The 15,684-nt window shown below is 42.5% G+C and overlaps 1 protein-coding gene across 1 annotated transcript; it reads right to left on the bottom strand.

Annotated features, from left to right (window-relative positions):
• Positions 1–424: 424 nt before the first annotated feature.
• On the bottom strand, positions 425–14,774 carry LOC106560907 (YTH domain-containing family protein 2). Its single transcript, XM_014124373.3, has 6 exons — positions 14,380–14,774; positions 14,146–14,170; positions 12,726–12,805; positions 10,432–12,084; positions 3,431–3,499; positions 425–1,658 (listed from the first exon to the last, which is right to left on the bottom strand). The coding sequence occupies exons 1-6, from the start codon at positions 14,404–14,406 to the stop codon at positions 1,635–1,637; spliced, it is 1,878 nt and encodes a 625-aa protein (XP_013979848.1). The 5' UTR covers positions 14,407–14,774; the 3' UTR covers positions 425–1,634.
• Between the last annotated feature and the right edge of the window lie 910 nt (positions 14,775–15,684).

Consider the following 15,684-nt stretch of genomic DNA (forward strand, 5'->3'; position numbering starts at 1 on the left):
CATGTTGAGTGACACTGCACCGAAGTGAATTCAAGATATGGAAAGCGTGTTTCTCACGTCTGTAATAATGCTATACAGGTTGTTTCAAACATATTTAAAAACAGCAAGATGCAGTCATAAATATAGGCCTACATGTTCAGCATCACCAATTACAAAATCAAAATCTCCCTTGCCTGAAATACCCAATTGTAGGCTGAAATTCACTACAATGCCACCAGCCTCAGTTTCAACAGTAACATACTTGACACTGACCCAAGATCTAGTAGTTGTTGATGTGGAGTTCAGCACGATGAAAAAAATCACAAGCAAGAACACAGCTGCACATTGCAAAACACCTACTGACACCACTCGAGATTATGCTGGTCTAATAACAGATTAACAAAGCAGCCCTTACCAACACCCCCGCAGCTGAGTTACAAGAAGAGAAAATAGCAAGATTGACTTTATTATACCACAGAGAAAAGCCAGTAGTGTTTTCACCAACATTGACATTCTGCAAGGGTGGTGTTACGGTAGAGCAGGCAGTGGAAAGAGTAGTAGTAGTGGTTAGTAGTAAAAGAGGGATGTTTGGGGTAGAATTAAGTGTGTGTGTGTGTGTGGGGGGGAGAGAAATATGGCTTGCTTACCAAATAAAACATTTACCCTTAAAAAAAAATCTGAAAAAGGATGCACACAGCATGAAAAGTGCTTACAGTCAAACAAGGGGAATGCACACGAGTTCTTGCTGAGTATACGACATTTATTACTTTGAACTGATTAATAGAAAGAATGGGGGCAAGGCCACTCGCGTCGACGCGGTCTTTAAGAAAACGGAAGAGGAAGAGGAAACAAAAAATGGCAGAAGGAAAGCAGCCAATAAAAACATTAATAATAAACCAGTCCAAGAAAGAGGGCAAATAAGTTCTGAAGACTGCAAACATTGTACAATTGTACATAAAATTATACAATGACCAAGGCTAAACGTAACAAATCTTTTTGCTTTCACCCCAACCTTAACCCCCTCTGCCCAACACAAAAAATAAACAAGGTCATCTCAAACATTTGTTTTAGTTCTTTTTTTATAAACAGATGGAAGCATATGAAAAAGAAACTTCTTGAAGGAACCGATGACAGGACCCACGACAACAAATATCCATTGAGGAGACCCCCCCCCCACCCTCTGCGTCCTGATTGGATGATTTAATCTCCCACATGAGGAGGAAGTTTACATAATGACCCGCCTGGACTTCCGGCTACTAATAGCAGCCGTAGTAGATGACACAAAAAATGTCCACTAGAATTTTGCATGAGAAGAATTACAGACTTGTTTTCAGACTGTAAAAACAGGCATGGGGGTGGGTGGAGGGGAGCATATGAGTAAGAAAAAAAAAGCATATGTAGTGGAATGGGGGGGTGGTTCACCTAAGGATGCTATGCATTAAATTTGTAGTCCTATGAATAATAATTTCTTTTTATTTTACTACAAGTTCAAAGTCAGTCTTTTAAAGTAAAAAGAAATCAAGAAAGTCTTCATTTCGTTTTTTTGTGTCCTTGGTTAATTTTTACCCCATTTAGAATTTCTTGAAATATCTGAATGTGATGGGGGTAGAAAGGGAAGAGGGGCCATTGTAGTCTTTTGCCCAAAGCAGTGACTGTTACTTGACACGTCCTTGGCGTTCCTGTGGGACACAGAAAACAAGAGTTCAGTTTGGGTACTCGCATCAAAACACACAAGACTTCAGAGACAGGGTTTTTCAGTAAAACAAAATGTTGCAGATCATACATAATTACCATGCTCCCATCAATGGATGTAAGAGTAGAGGTTGTGGTTCTTCACATAATATTTAAAAACAGTAAAAAACATTTTTAAAAAATTAAATAAGTTTCCACCACACTGAGAACCCATATCTACTGGTACCAAGCCAAGCATATCTCCCTACCGCCAGGTCCCAACAGTCCAGCAGAATAGTTCTACATGAATAAACAACAGGATATGTATAGCCTACAACACGGGAACGCAAGTAGATTCAGCTGGGGGCCGATTTGTCGGAGCGTATAAATTGGGGGGGGCAATGTAATCAAGATAAGAAATTACTTAAAAAATGTTTTTTTAAATAATACATTTTTGCGGTGGGAATACTTGGGAACAGATTTCACCCCAAAAATGTTCTACTGAATTCCTGTTGATAAAAAAAAAAAAAAAAAAAACTTTAAGCAAAACTAAAAACATACAACTTTGGGGGACCTAGCCTACAACATGCAGTTCTGACCACTTTTTCAGACATTTGCAATACTCATCCGGTGAGAGACACGAGCCATTTGCAGTGGTGTAAAGTACTTCAGTAAAAATACTTTAAAGTACGACTTAAGTAGTTTTTGGGGTATCTGCATTTTACAATTGATATTTGTTGCCAACTTTTACTTCACAGGTTGGCTCCCGAGTATCGCAATACATTAATTTTGGTTGCCTCTCCTGATGTGAAGTTTGTTCTATAGAAAGTATTTGACTCTAGTGACCAAATTAAGGGATTTCGTCAAGGCCATTTTCTTGCCCTGCCGAAATCCTCACCCTTTCAAATTTCCTTAAATTTTGTCACTAGAGTCAAATACTTTATAGAACAAACTGCACGTCAGGATAGGCAACCAAAATTAATAAAATGTGTGTTAAACTAAAACAAAGGGAGTAAAATGTAGGCAAGCAATAAACATTTCAGAACAACTACTAGTCGAATAAGACATGGGAGAGATGCCGAATTTTGGCAAAGAGAATTATTTCAAGACTAATACACTTGAAAACAAATAGCCAAACTGAAAACTGCAGACATTACTAGTGCCTCCCCCGCCATCAAACCACCATAAAAAAATGAAATGAAACGCAGCCTAACGTGATCATTGACCTAAAATCATCAGCCCTCGATCCTGTCACACGGAACAAGCAAAGACGTCTGACAATCGTTTACAACCTAAGAATTTGCCCACGACGTGGACATTTTGTCTTGAGGCTGCAAAATCGTGGCATAATATGGTTAAAATCGTATGGTCAGTGCGGGCCTTAAGGTGTAAGTCTGACAAGGGGAGCAGAAAATCAGTAGGTTTTTAGATGCGTCCAGTGTAGCATCATTTTTGACCAGAGTAGGCCACTTTATCAAGCCACATGTAGAATTCTTGTAAATAGAACTAGAGGATAATTTATTGAAATTAATTGCAAAAGTGACACATCTAATGTAGCAGGCCTGTTAGACTGGGTTTAAACTCCAAGTGTTCTCCGTAAATAAACCTCACCGACACTAACGTAAAGTCACAAAATGATGGCATGAACCAAAATCTCCGTGCAGTGTATGGTGAAGTCTCGAAGCGGTTGCGGAGCCTCTACAGAGTACACCTAATGGAGAGTAATTCCACACTAAGGTTAGGCTATTACAAGAGCGATAAGTGGGGGCTAGGTCATTACCTGAAGTCTGTAATGACTCCTGCTGGGGTTGGGGTTACTGGGGTACGGCTCGCTACCCTGGACCTCCACCTGGTAACAGAACATCAGACTTTAGTTTGGAACAAAACAGGAAAGGGAAAACCTTCAATCTTGGGCATACATGCATCAACAACTGAATTGATTTACAGTAAGTGGACTCAGGTATCGAAGTGGATACAGATGAAACATTACAATTGAATCACAAAAATCAAATCAACCATGATCACTAAAACATGAACATTTTACTTCATTGGTGAGTTACACCACAAAGATCATTGGTCATTTGAACTGTCAGTATCCCGCCTTTCTCTCTTGTGTACATGCCTCTCAGTTCTCCTCTGACCTCTAAAAGGCATGTTAATATTATCCAAATTCCAGACAGTAACCAGTGGTAAATCACCAACCTGCATCAATGTGTTAACCACAAAACACAGATCTCTTCATTGTCTAGATAAGAGGAAGCAGCAGTTAACTCAGTGATATGTTTATATTTGACAGCCAGTAAATATGGAGTCCTTTCAGAATATGTAAGGGGAGTTTGCTGTTAAACACCAGGTGCAGAGCAGATGGAACAGAGTAAATTGGCATTTTAACATCATAGATTTAGCCGGTGGTAACTTGTGGAATAGACACCGGCAGGAACGCGGTTTTAACCAATCAGCATTCAGGATTAGAAGCACACGTTGTATAATGTGAAATACCCCGAGGTGCAGAGCAGTTTCCTTGCCGCAGTAAATAATGCAGATCTTGTTTCGCGCACACAACCTGTCATGCAATGTGGATATACTGATGGAAAAGGCCGCTACGCCTCCAAAGTAACCGTCCAGTGTTTCCAGATTCCTATGAAATATTACAATATGAGTGAAATAATTGCAATTTTCTGTGTTGGAATGGTGTGGGCGTACCCCAACAGAATGGTGTATACCGCAGATTGGCCAGCTCATCCTCCTAAAGAGGATTAAATTATCCTCAATGCACTTTCTTTTTTTAACTTGTTATGGATAGGGGGCAGTATTTTCACAGCCAGATAAAAAACGTACCCGATTTAATCTGATTATTACTCCTGCCCAGAAACTAGAATATGCATATAATTATTAGCTTTGGATAGAAAACACTCCAAAGTTTCTAAAACTGTTTGAATGGTGTATGTGAGTATAACAGAACTCATTTGGCAGGCCAAAACCTGAGAAGATTCCAAACAGGAAGCGCCCTCTCTGACTAGTTCTTGGCCTTCTTGATCATCTCTAACCAAAACAGGGGATCTCTGCTGTAACGTGACATTTAACGCTCCCATAGGCTCTCAGAAGATGCCAGAACGTTGAATGATGACTTTGCAGGCCATGGCTGAAAAACAGTAGCGCATTTGGATAGTGGTCGATCTGAGAACAATGAGACTGGGGGCGCGTGCACGAGACGACTCCATGTTTTTATTTTTTTGTCTGTGAATGAAAACAGGGTTTCCCGGTCAGAATATTATCGCTTTTTTACGAGAAAAAAATTTTCAATTTTTTTTAAAAAAAAATTAAAAAAATACAAATCGCATAAAAATAGATTTTAAACAGCGGTTGACATGCTTCGAAGTACGGTAATGGAATATTTTGATTTTTTTTTGTCACGAAACGCGCCGGGCGCGTCACCCTTCTTTACCCTTCGGATAGTGTCTTGAACGCACGAACAAAACGGCGCTATTTGGATATAACTATGGATTATTTGGAACCAAACCAACATTTGTTATTGAAGTAGAAGTCCTGGGAGTGCATTCTGACGAAGAACAGCAAAGGTAATCCAATTTTTCTTATAGTAAATCTGAGTTTGGTGAGTACCAAACTTGGTGGGTGTCAAAATAGCTAGCCATGATGGCCGGGCTATCTACTCAGAATATTGCAAAATGTGCTTTCACCGAAAAGCTATTTTAAAATCGGACACCGCGATTGCATAAATGAGTTCTGTATCTATAATTCTTAAAATAATTATGTTTTTTGTGAACGTTTATCGTGAGTAATTTAGTAAATTCACCGGAAGTGTTCGGTGGGAATGCTAGTTCTAAACGTCACATGCTAATGTAAAAAGCTGGTTTTTGATATAAATATGAACTTGATTGAACAAAACATGCATGTATTGTATAACATAATGTCGTAGGAGTGTCATCTGATGAAGATCAAAGGTTAGTGCTGCATTTAGCTGTGGTTTTGTTTTTTGTGACATTATATGCTAGCTTGAAAAATGGGTGTCTGATTATTTCTGGCTGGGTACTCTGCTGACAATCTAATGTTTTGCTTTCGCTGTAAAGCCTTTTTGAAATCGGACAGTATTGTCTCTAAAAATTGTGTAAAATAGTCATATGTTTGAAAAATTGACGTTTTGGGATTTTTGAGGAATTTGTAATTCGCGCCACGCCTATCATTGGATATTGGAGCAGGTATTCCGCTAGCGGAACGTCTAGATGTAAGAGGTTAACTGTTTGAGATACAAGTTAGAGGTGGGGTTTTGTAGGGTTTTATTCCATTTATGTTTAGGCCACAAATAAAAGCATAGGATGAGTCAACCACAGTATTTGGATAGGAGTTAACAGAATAGGAACTTTGAGATTGTCACTGGACTTTAGAAAATACATTTGTCATCGTATACCACTATGTAAGGAAGCATGGTTTGAGCTTCCACAAAATAAGATTGAAGGAAACACGAGGCAGAAATCAAATTTGCAACATCATTGAGACATGCTGTTCCAACAGAGTATTAAGAGAAAGACTGTCAAATATAACCCAATAGCCAGGCCTGTTACGATGTAAGGAAAGATGCTTCGTCTTCTCAGTGGTGACAAACAAGCACTCTGTGGTCTGTATAAAAACAGGCAGTAATACAGAGATACAGACCTAAAGTGAGTAACTCTTTCTAACAATAATCACTATGAATGAACACAGCTCCAGTCAGAACCAGAGCCAAAAACTTATAAACCACCTCAAATTCATATTTGGACCTTGAAACCAGTTGTACTGCTCCCTCCCATTCTGATTTAGACCTGAGACACCAGGTGGGTGTAATGAATTCAGAAAAGCAGCAGTAGCCCAGACCTTGTGGGGTAAAAGGTTGAATACCCCTGCTACAGACCATCATCCTAATTACATGGCTTTTGCTAACGTGTCCTTCAATATAGCATTTTCAAAACATGTTGCACGGCTGTGTAGACTTTGGTACATTGAGCAAGTATTTGTTCCCAACAAAGAATTAACATACAGTTTTATGTATACAAAGGTATGTGGACACCATCAAAATCAGTGGATTCGGCTATTTCAGACAACAGTTGCTTACAGGTGTATAAAAAAAAAATATATATATTTTTTTTTTACACGAGTACATAGCCATGCAATCTCCATAGACAAACATTGGCAGCGGAGTAGCCTTAATAGGGATAGGGGGCAGTATTTTCACGGCCGGATAAAAAAACGTACCCGATTTAATCTGGTTATTACTCCTGCCCAGAAACTAGAATATGCATATAATTAGTAGATTTGGATAGAAAACACCCTAACGTTTCTAAAACTGTTTGAATGGTGTCTGAGTATAACAGAACTCATATGGCAGGCCAAAACCTGAGAAGATTCTATATGGGAAGTGCCCTGTCTGACCATTTCTTGTCCTTCTATAGCCTCTCTATCGAAAATACAGGATCTCTGCTGTAACGTGACAATTTCTAAGGCTTTCATTGGCTCTCAGAAGGCGCCAGAACGTTGAATGATAGCTCTGCAGTCTGGGCGAAAAACAGCAGGGGTTTTGGGGAGTGGTCCTTCTGAGAACAATGGCACTGGTGCGCGCGTGCATGTGACGACTCCATGCTTTACTGTCAGTGTTTGAACGGATACAACGTCTCCCGGTTGGAATATTATCGCTATTTTACGAGAAAAATCGCATAAAAATAGATTTTAAACAGCGTTTGACATGCTTCGAAGTACGGTAATGGAATATTTTGACATTTTTTGTCACGAAACGCGCCGGCGCGTCACCCTTCGGATAGTGACTTGAACGCACGAACAAAACGGAGCTATTTGGATATAACTATGGATTATTTGGAACCAAAACAACATTGGTTGTTGAAGTAGAAGTCCTGGGAGTGCATTCTGACGAAGAACAGCAAAGGTAATCAAATTTTTCTTATAGTAAATCTGAGTTTGGTGAGTGCCAAACTTGGTGGTTGTCAAAATAGCTAGCCATGATGGCCGGGCTATCTACTCAGAATATTGCAAAATGTGCTTTCACCGAAAAGCTATTTTAAAAATCGGACACTGTATGTATAATTCTTAAAATAATTATGTTTTTTGTGAACGTTTATCGTGAGTAATTTAGTAAATTCACCGGAAGTTTTCGGTGGGTATGCTAGTTCTGAACAAAACATGCTAATGTAAAAAGCTGGTTTTTGATATAAATATGAACTTGAACAAAACATGCATGTATTGTATAACATAATGTCGTAGGAGTGTCATCTGATGAAGATCAAAGGTTAGTGCTGCATTTAGCTGTGGTTTTGGTTTTTGTGACATTATATGCTAGCTTGAAAAATGGGTGTGATTATTTCTGGCTGGGTACTCTGCTGACATAATCTAATGTTTTGCTTTCGTTGTAAAGCCTTTTTGAAAATCGGACAATGTGGTTGGATAAAGGAGAGTCTTGTCTTTAAAATTGTGTAAAATAGTAATATGTTTGAAAAATTTACGTTTTTGCATTTGAGGTATTTGTAATTCGCGCCACTCTATACCATTGGATATTGGTATATCCCCACACAGAATGGTGTATAGGCCCCTTCTGGGGGCTAGGCCCCTTCTGTCCCTAACAGGTTAAGAGCTCAGTGACTTTCAACGTCATAGGATGCCACCTTTCCAACAAGTCAGTTCGTCAAATTTCTGCCCTGGTAGAGCTGGCCCGGTCAACTGGAAGTGCTGTTATTGTGAAGTGGAAACGTCTAGGAGCAAGAACAGCTCAGCCGTGAAGTGGTAAGCCACACAAGATTACAGAACGGGACCGGCGAGTGCTGAAGTGTGTAAAAATCATCTGTCCTCGGTTGCAACACTCACTCCCAAGTTCCAAACTGCCACTAGAAGCAACATCAGCACAATATCGATTCGTCGGGAGCTTCATGAAATGGGTTTTCATGGCCGAGCAGCCGCACAAGCCTAAGATCACCAACTACAATGCCAAGCGTCGGCTGGAGGCCATTGGACTCTGGAGCAGGGAAAACGTGTTCTCTGGAGGAGTGATGAATTACGCGTCACCATCTGGCAGTCTGACGGACAAATCTGGGTTTGGCGGATGCCAGGAGAATGCTACCTGCCCGAATGCATAGTGCCAAATTTAGATGCACTATTGTAAAGTGGTTGTTCCACTGGATATTATAAGGTGAATGCACCAATTTGTAAGTCGCTCTGGATAAGAGCGTCTGCTAAATGACTTAAATGTAAATGTTAAATGTAAATGTAAAGTTTGGTGGTGGAGGAGGAATAATGGTCTGGGCTAGGCCCCTTAGATCAAGTGAAGGGAAATCTTAACGCTACAGCATACAATGACATTCTAGAAGATTCTGTGTGACCAACTTTGTGGAAGGCCCTTTCCTGTTTCAGCATGACAATGCTCCTGTGCACAATAAGAGTTCCATACAGAAATGGCTTGTTGAGATTGGTGTGGAAGAACTTGACTGGCCTGCACAGAGCCCTGACCTCAACCCCATCGAACACCTTTGTGATGAATTGGAATGCCGACTGCGAGCCAGGTCTAATTGCCCATTATCAGCCCCAACCTCTAATGCTGGTGGCTGAATGGAAGCAAGTCCCCACAGAAATGTTCCAAGATCTAGAGGAAAGCCTTGCCATTACAGTGGAGGCTGTTATAGCAGGAAAGGGGGACCAAATCCATATTAATGCCCATGATTTTGGAAAGAGATTCAACGAGCAGGCGTCCACATACTTTTTGACTGAAGGACCGATGTGAACATACATTTCATAATGTGAACAGAAGCCTCAGTCAAGAATGAGGGTTATGTTTTGGATAAGATGACGTAGAGGTTGGAGCATAATTATGAATATTTGAAACATTTTGGGAGTCAATATAAAAAAAGGCCTATGATAAAATGCATCTGTGATCACAAGAGACTGCTGGCATTTTGTTTACATGACTCCTGCAAAAACCTTTCCACTTCCCCTTTTAAAATTGTATACGGCAGTCCCTCCATGGTTTTTTGCGAGCGCTGAATTTTTTGCAATATCAACTACCACATTATGCGAGGGCTCACAATGTCAACCAATCACCACACTTTTGCCACATAAAATGGCTTAATAAAGCAACATGTCAAAGTTCTGCCACCAGTCATTGCAAATTGCCACGCAAGGTGTCAGTCACAGCAGAATCAGCCATCACAAAACAACGCTGTGGAATCCTGGAGGGACTGATATGGTGACATACAGTAGCCTCTATAATTAGAGCATTGCTTTGGTAGACCAAGCATCTGAAAAATGTCCCAAATAACAGTAACAAATGCATCAATTCCTAATACACAATGGGGACACATTTCCACAAAGACAAAAATGTCACATTGATCATCAATTGGATACTGAATGGTTAATACGCATTACATTTCATATGGACACACCTAATCAACACTGAGGTCAGCATTCATAAATCACAAATCCATGTGAGATAATAAATCACACATGAATTAAAAAATAAAATAACTTGTTTTTAATATTATAACTTGGAAGTTACTGAACTTTGTTTCTGGCATATCCACATTCTCTGTAGGAATGGCACGTTGTAAGATGACCACATACATAACGACTGATAATCTTTTTCAACTATTGCACTCGTCAACTGGATTTTGTGCTCTCGAGATGCTGTCAGAACCTTTGCGCCACACCCAGGCCCCATGGCACTCCCCAAGCACACAACCCAAGATGTAGGGCCTATTTGTTTCCCCAGATGGGTGGAGGGCAGGCCTTTACCTTTTTCACACAGTCCTCCTCCTCCTGGCGCTTCTCGTAGTGGGAGAAGTCGTCAAAGATGGAGGTGGTGTGCTTGTAGCCGGCGATGATCTTCAGCACCTGCCGTGCCTTGTCCAGAGGCACCTCCTGTGTGTCCCGCGAGTTGGTCACTGGCTTATTCTCGTTGTTCTCCAGGCGGATGTGCCGCAGCTGGCTGTTAGGAACGTCCTTAACGAAGATCCAGCGCACGTCAAAGCGCCCCTTCCACTTGTCCTGCGACCACACGCCAGCGCAGGTATTGTAGTCCACGGGCGAGCGCATCTCCGCCACGCCGCAAAAGTGGCCACTGCCGTTGACGCTGAAGAGCAGGTAGAGGGGGCCCTTGGCGCCCAGAGAGCGGTAGGCAGCGTCCAGCCGCTTGTTGCCGTGCTCCGTGCTGCACCAGATGTTGTACTTGATGGAGCGGTGGATGTCGTCCTCAGAGTAGCTCTTGATGATGAACACACGGCCCTGCTTGAGGTTCCAGTCAAAGTCTTTGGGGTTGTAGTTGTTGACCAGCCGCAGCTTCTCCAACACCGGGTGGGGCTCCGAGGGCACCAGCACCCCACCCACGCCCGAGTTGGGGGGCGACTGCCCCGCCCCGCCCACGGCATCCCCAAAGCCGTTGGCACGGTTCCGTGGAGGGACCCAGCGGGTGGGCTGAGATGGCTGGGTGGTGGGCGGGGGGCCCTGGGAAAGCTGCAGCTGCCCCCCCATGCCCTGCTGCCCATTGGGGGAGAATTGGTGCTGCCCCAGCTGGGCCGAAGAGGCCACCAACTGTCCATTGCTGAGGGGCAGTTGCGGGGTCCCTCCGGCCATGGTGCCAGGCTGAGGTGAGGCCTGGTTGGGCGGCTGCCCGTTGCTGGGGAGAGGCGCCTGCTGGGGGGTGGACGCTTTAGGCATGGTCCCCTTGTTGTCCCAAGTGCCAATGTCCATGTTGTGTTTGATGGGTGGAGGAGGCAGGTTGGTCCCCGCTATGCCACCCTTGGTTTTCAGCTTGGGCTGCGGCTTGGCCGGCTTGCTGGCAATGTCCGCCCAGGAGGCGGGCTTAGCGGGGGCGATGGACACAGGGGGCAGTGGCATGCTGGGAGCTCCACCAGAAACCTGGCTGTGGCCTAGGGGTCCCCTGGGGAGGCCAGAGCCCACCACCTTTGGGGCCCCCATGTCCCCAGCACCGCCACCAATCTTAAGTCCAGCCATGCCCTGGTCCAAGCTGTTCATGCCAGGTGCCTTGTTGAGGGGCTCGTTCTGGGCGAAGGGGGACTGTCCGTCAATCATGGCGCCCCCTAGCGAGCTGGGTGCGTAGGCATAGCTACTGCTGTAGCCAGAGTTCTGCGTAGACTGTCCCTGAGAACTGTTGTTGCCCCAGGCAGAGAAGTCCATACTGCTGGGAAAGAAGTTGTAACTGTGCTGGCCCAAGAAGGGGTTGCTGCCCAGCGGGCCTGGCTGGCCGAACATGGGGTCAGGTAGGAAGTGGTGCTCCCCGTTGCTCAGCTGTCCATACGAGGTCAGGTAAGGCATGGGAGGATCTCCACCGGTGGACCATGCTGCCTCGTTCAGGGAGTAAGAGAATCCTATGGATGGGCTGTAGTAACTGGGCATGTAGGAGTCCGACATGGCCGTATAGGCATTGCTCTGCGGAGAGAAGAAAACCCTGGTTAGCCTGCTGACAGTTTCAATCATTACATTACAAAAAGCAGGGCATCGATCTGATGGCCATCCTCGTTTGGATCTCTGTCAGCCTCGGCTGCCACTTAGACTAGGACGACTGTGGCCACTTTCACACCAGTGAACTGCTTTATGGAGGAGAAAACAGTGGCATTCCTTTGACTGGAGGAATACAGGCTCCATTATTTCCATTGTGGCCCATTTTTCTGGGAATTGCCCACCACTGAGGGCACCCAACAACAGATGTTACAACATCAAAGATGAAAAACAGTTTAACTGCAACTGGAAAAGGAAATGGACTACGCAGTAAATTGGGGAAAGAAGTCTTTATGTGCTAAATACATGATGAATTGCAACAGTATAAAAGTAATTCACTGTAAAGATATACAGTGAGATCTCCCTATTATGGATGACTAATGTAAATGTACCAGTGGGAGTTTTACCATCAATCTATAAGTAATTTAGCTTGTTTAGCATCATCATAATTTCTATTAGAACTGAGGCAGTGTCAAAATGTTAAGTGAACGAACGCTATTTACCTGCAGACTAAGCAAATGTTAGGAACAGTGTGGGCCTAGTCAAACTGATGTTAGTGGACTGGTACTCACCTGTCTGGCCTGAGGGTTCAGGTAAGGCTCAAACTCATCATCATTCAAAGTATCTTTTTGGGTCACAGCTCCGTTTTGCACTGGAAAGGAGGAGTAGACAGCAATGTAAGAGAACTCTTGGATACATCTTTTTGCATAAAGTTGAAATAGTCCATGCAACTAATCATAGGCCTACATATTCAGTCATGAGTGTGACAGAGAATAAGAGCCGGAAGTCATGAAACTTGATGAGACATCTCTAGCATTGCACAACTACAGTTCACAGCCACACAATATGCTGTTTTAATGCAGTAAAATGGGTGATGTAAACAAATACATGGAACTTGTTGAGTTGGACAACAGTTATCTTTCCTGCTGGCTAGGTCTATAGTGTACCACGTATAAAACAAGTAACACTAGGCCTTAGGGGTTGAATGAGGGGCTGCAGTTAATGCAAGATACGTTTTTGTTGACAGATTGTAACTGCAGCACAATTGATACACGCAGAAGCGGCCTGTTTATCACAGTAAATCGGTTGCAACCACCAAATGGGTCAGTGAAATCGGTGAGATGCAGTAGAGTATTGTTTCTAACTCCAACTTGAGGAGAAAACTCAATCCGATTTGTATTTAATATCGGTGATTGTAGTTATGACAATGTTACACTTGTCAGAGTGTTTCAGTTCGTTCTGACATAGCTAAGCAGAATCTGAAAATAAATTGCCAAACCGGAAAACAGGCATGGCTAGTAAACAAAGTTGCCTCAAAACATTGAAAGAGAAGTGAAACATTGCAACTTCGTGGTTTATATGACAATAGACTTGCTACTGGTTCGTTGAGAACAGCATGCTGGAAGACGTGTCATTGGCAGGCAATTCATGAGTATGTTCACGACCGCGAAGAATCGTTTAAATACTGAGGTTAGCCAACAACATGTTTATTTTACGTGGGAGGTTTAAGCCTAACTTGATGCAAACACATTCGTTTGTCAACTTACTCATTGCAAAGCGTTGTTATCATTTAACCAATGAGCCAGTAAGCCACTAGCCATCGGACTTAGGAAATGCCTAGCCAGCTAACTTGCGAATGTAGCAGTGGACGCTCATGTTAGCTAGCTAGGTAGCGCGGGCTAACTAAGTTAGTTACCAAACTAGCTACCAACGCTAACGGATTGCCTCAAAATTCACAATGGTGTATTCACACAAATGACAGTAAATGACATTTTTTTTAAACAAGACTGATTAAATAGTACCAATTTATCGGAATATTGTTCACATGTCCAATCAACTATAGAAGTGAAATGGGCGCAATGCGAGATTGGCCTGCTATCTGGCTAGCTAACTATCATCACATCCGCAGAGTAGGGTTTCCGAAACCACCACACGGGGGGAAAAAAAATCCGCATTCCGAGATAGTAAACTTGTCATGTTACAATAGCTTACCTTTGTTTCCTTGGCCTTTCGGTCTCTGGATTGGGTCCAGGTGATTCATGAAGGTTTGATTTATGAGAAAAGAGGAAGGGGAAAAATAAATGAAGAAATATATATTCACCAGTCAGTCCTTTAGCAGGTGGTCAGGCCTACTGCACTAACGTTAGCTATAGAGAGAGTCACTGCCTCTGGAACAAGCTATCCTGGTTACCTCTCGATAGATATTCATAAAGTGACTCTCTTTACCTGTTCAAGAAGGCTGCTGGCTGACATGTCTTTCTCCCTGGAGCCTTTGTATTTTAATATATTTTTTTTAAATTTATTTAAGCGGCAGGGTGTATGAAATGTATATTGAGAGTTAGTCAAGAGCCCCTGTCTCTCTACAGAGCTTAGAATCTACACAATGGCGGGATGCAGTCCTTTAGCTCTCTCAGCGCTGAAAGACTTCTTCAACATGGCTGAGCGGCTGGGTTTATCGACGGCATTTATTTATGACGAACATGCGCCCCTCAACGGCATGGAGGAACTATATGATGTAGGTACGCGATCTATATGAAAAACAGACATTTAACATATTGTAATAATTGTTACAATAGATATACGGAGATTGTGCCATAATTAGGAAAGTTGCTATATTGACTTAGACCAGGGATGGGCAACTGGCGGCATGCGGACCGCCCCCTTTTTTGTAGGGCCGCGGATGAATTTTCCACAACGAGATTTTTTTTTTTTTTTTTTTTTAGGAACTTAGTCATTATCTCACCTTACGGTCGAGAGTTACAATACTATAATTCACAAGTTGCAATTTTGAAATTTGGTTGTATAATTAAGAACTAATGCACGAGGGGGTGTCGTATATGGCCAATATACCACGGCTAATAGCTGTTCTTACGCGTGACGCAAGGCGGAGTGCCTGGATACAGCCCTTACCCGTGGTATATTGGCCATATACCACAACCCCCTGAGGTGCCTTATTTACTATTATAAACTGGTTATCAACGTATTAGAGCAGTACAAATAAATGTTTGTCATACCCGTGGTATACGGTCTGATATACCACGGCTGTTAGCCAATCAGCATTCATGGGCTCGAACCACCCAGTTTAGAACAGCAGTTTTACTCTTGTTATGTCAGTCACTACAGTTATACACACGAATAGTCAGATTAATATAATAGTTTGATTTAAACGTTTACATGCTTTGCAAGAATAACTATTTCGTATTATTCATGTTTAAATTTACATAGACACATCTGAAATCAGGTTAACTGATGGGACTTTGATAAATGCAGAAAATCGGCAATCAAAATAAATGTTCTACCACAGCAACCATGTTATTTTTGTGAAGCATATTTGATTCTGAGTTTGGACATATAAAGTCAACCTGGACTCAGAGGTAGACGGAACATAGTAAAAGTAAGTCTGTGATGTTTTGTATGGTAGGTCAAAATCAAATGAAATGTAATGTCACATGCACTGAATGCAATTGGTGTAGACTTTACAGTGAAATGTTATCTTAAAAGCTCTTCCCAACGATGCAGAGTTTAAAAATA

Source organism: Salmo salar, chromosome 01 (assembly GCF_965601325.2).
Source record: "Salmo salar chromosome 01, fSalSal1, whole genome shotgun sequence".
Taxonomy (NCBI): domain Eukaryota; kingdom Metazoa; phylum Chordata; class Actinopteri; order Salmoniformes; family Salmonidae; genus Salmo; species Salmo salar.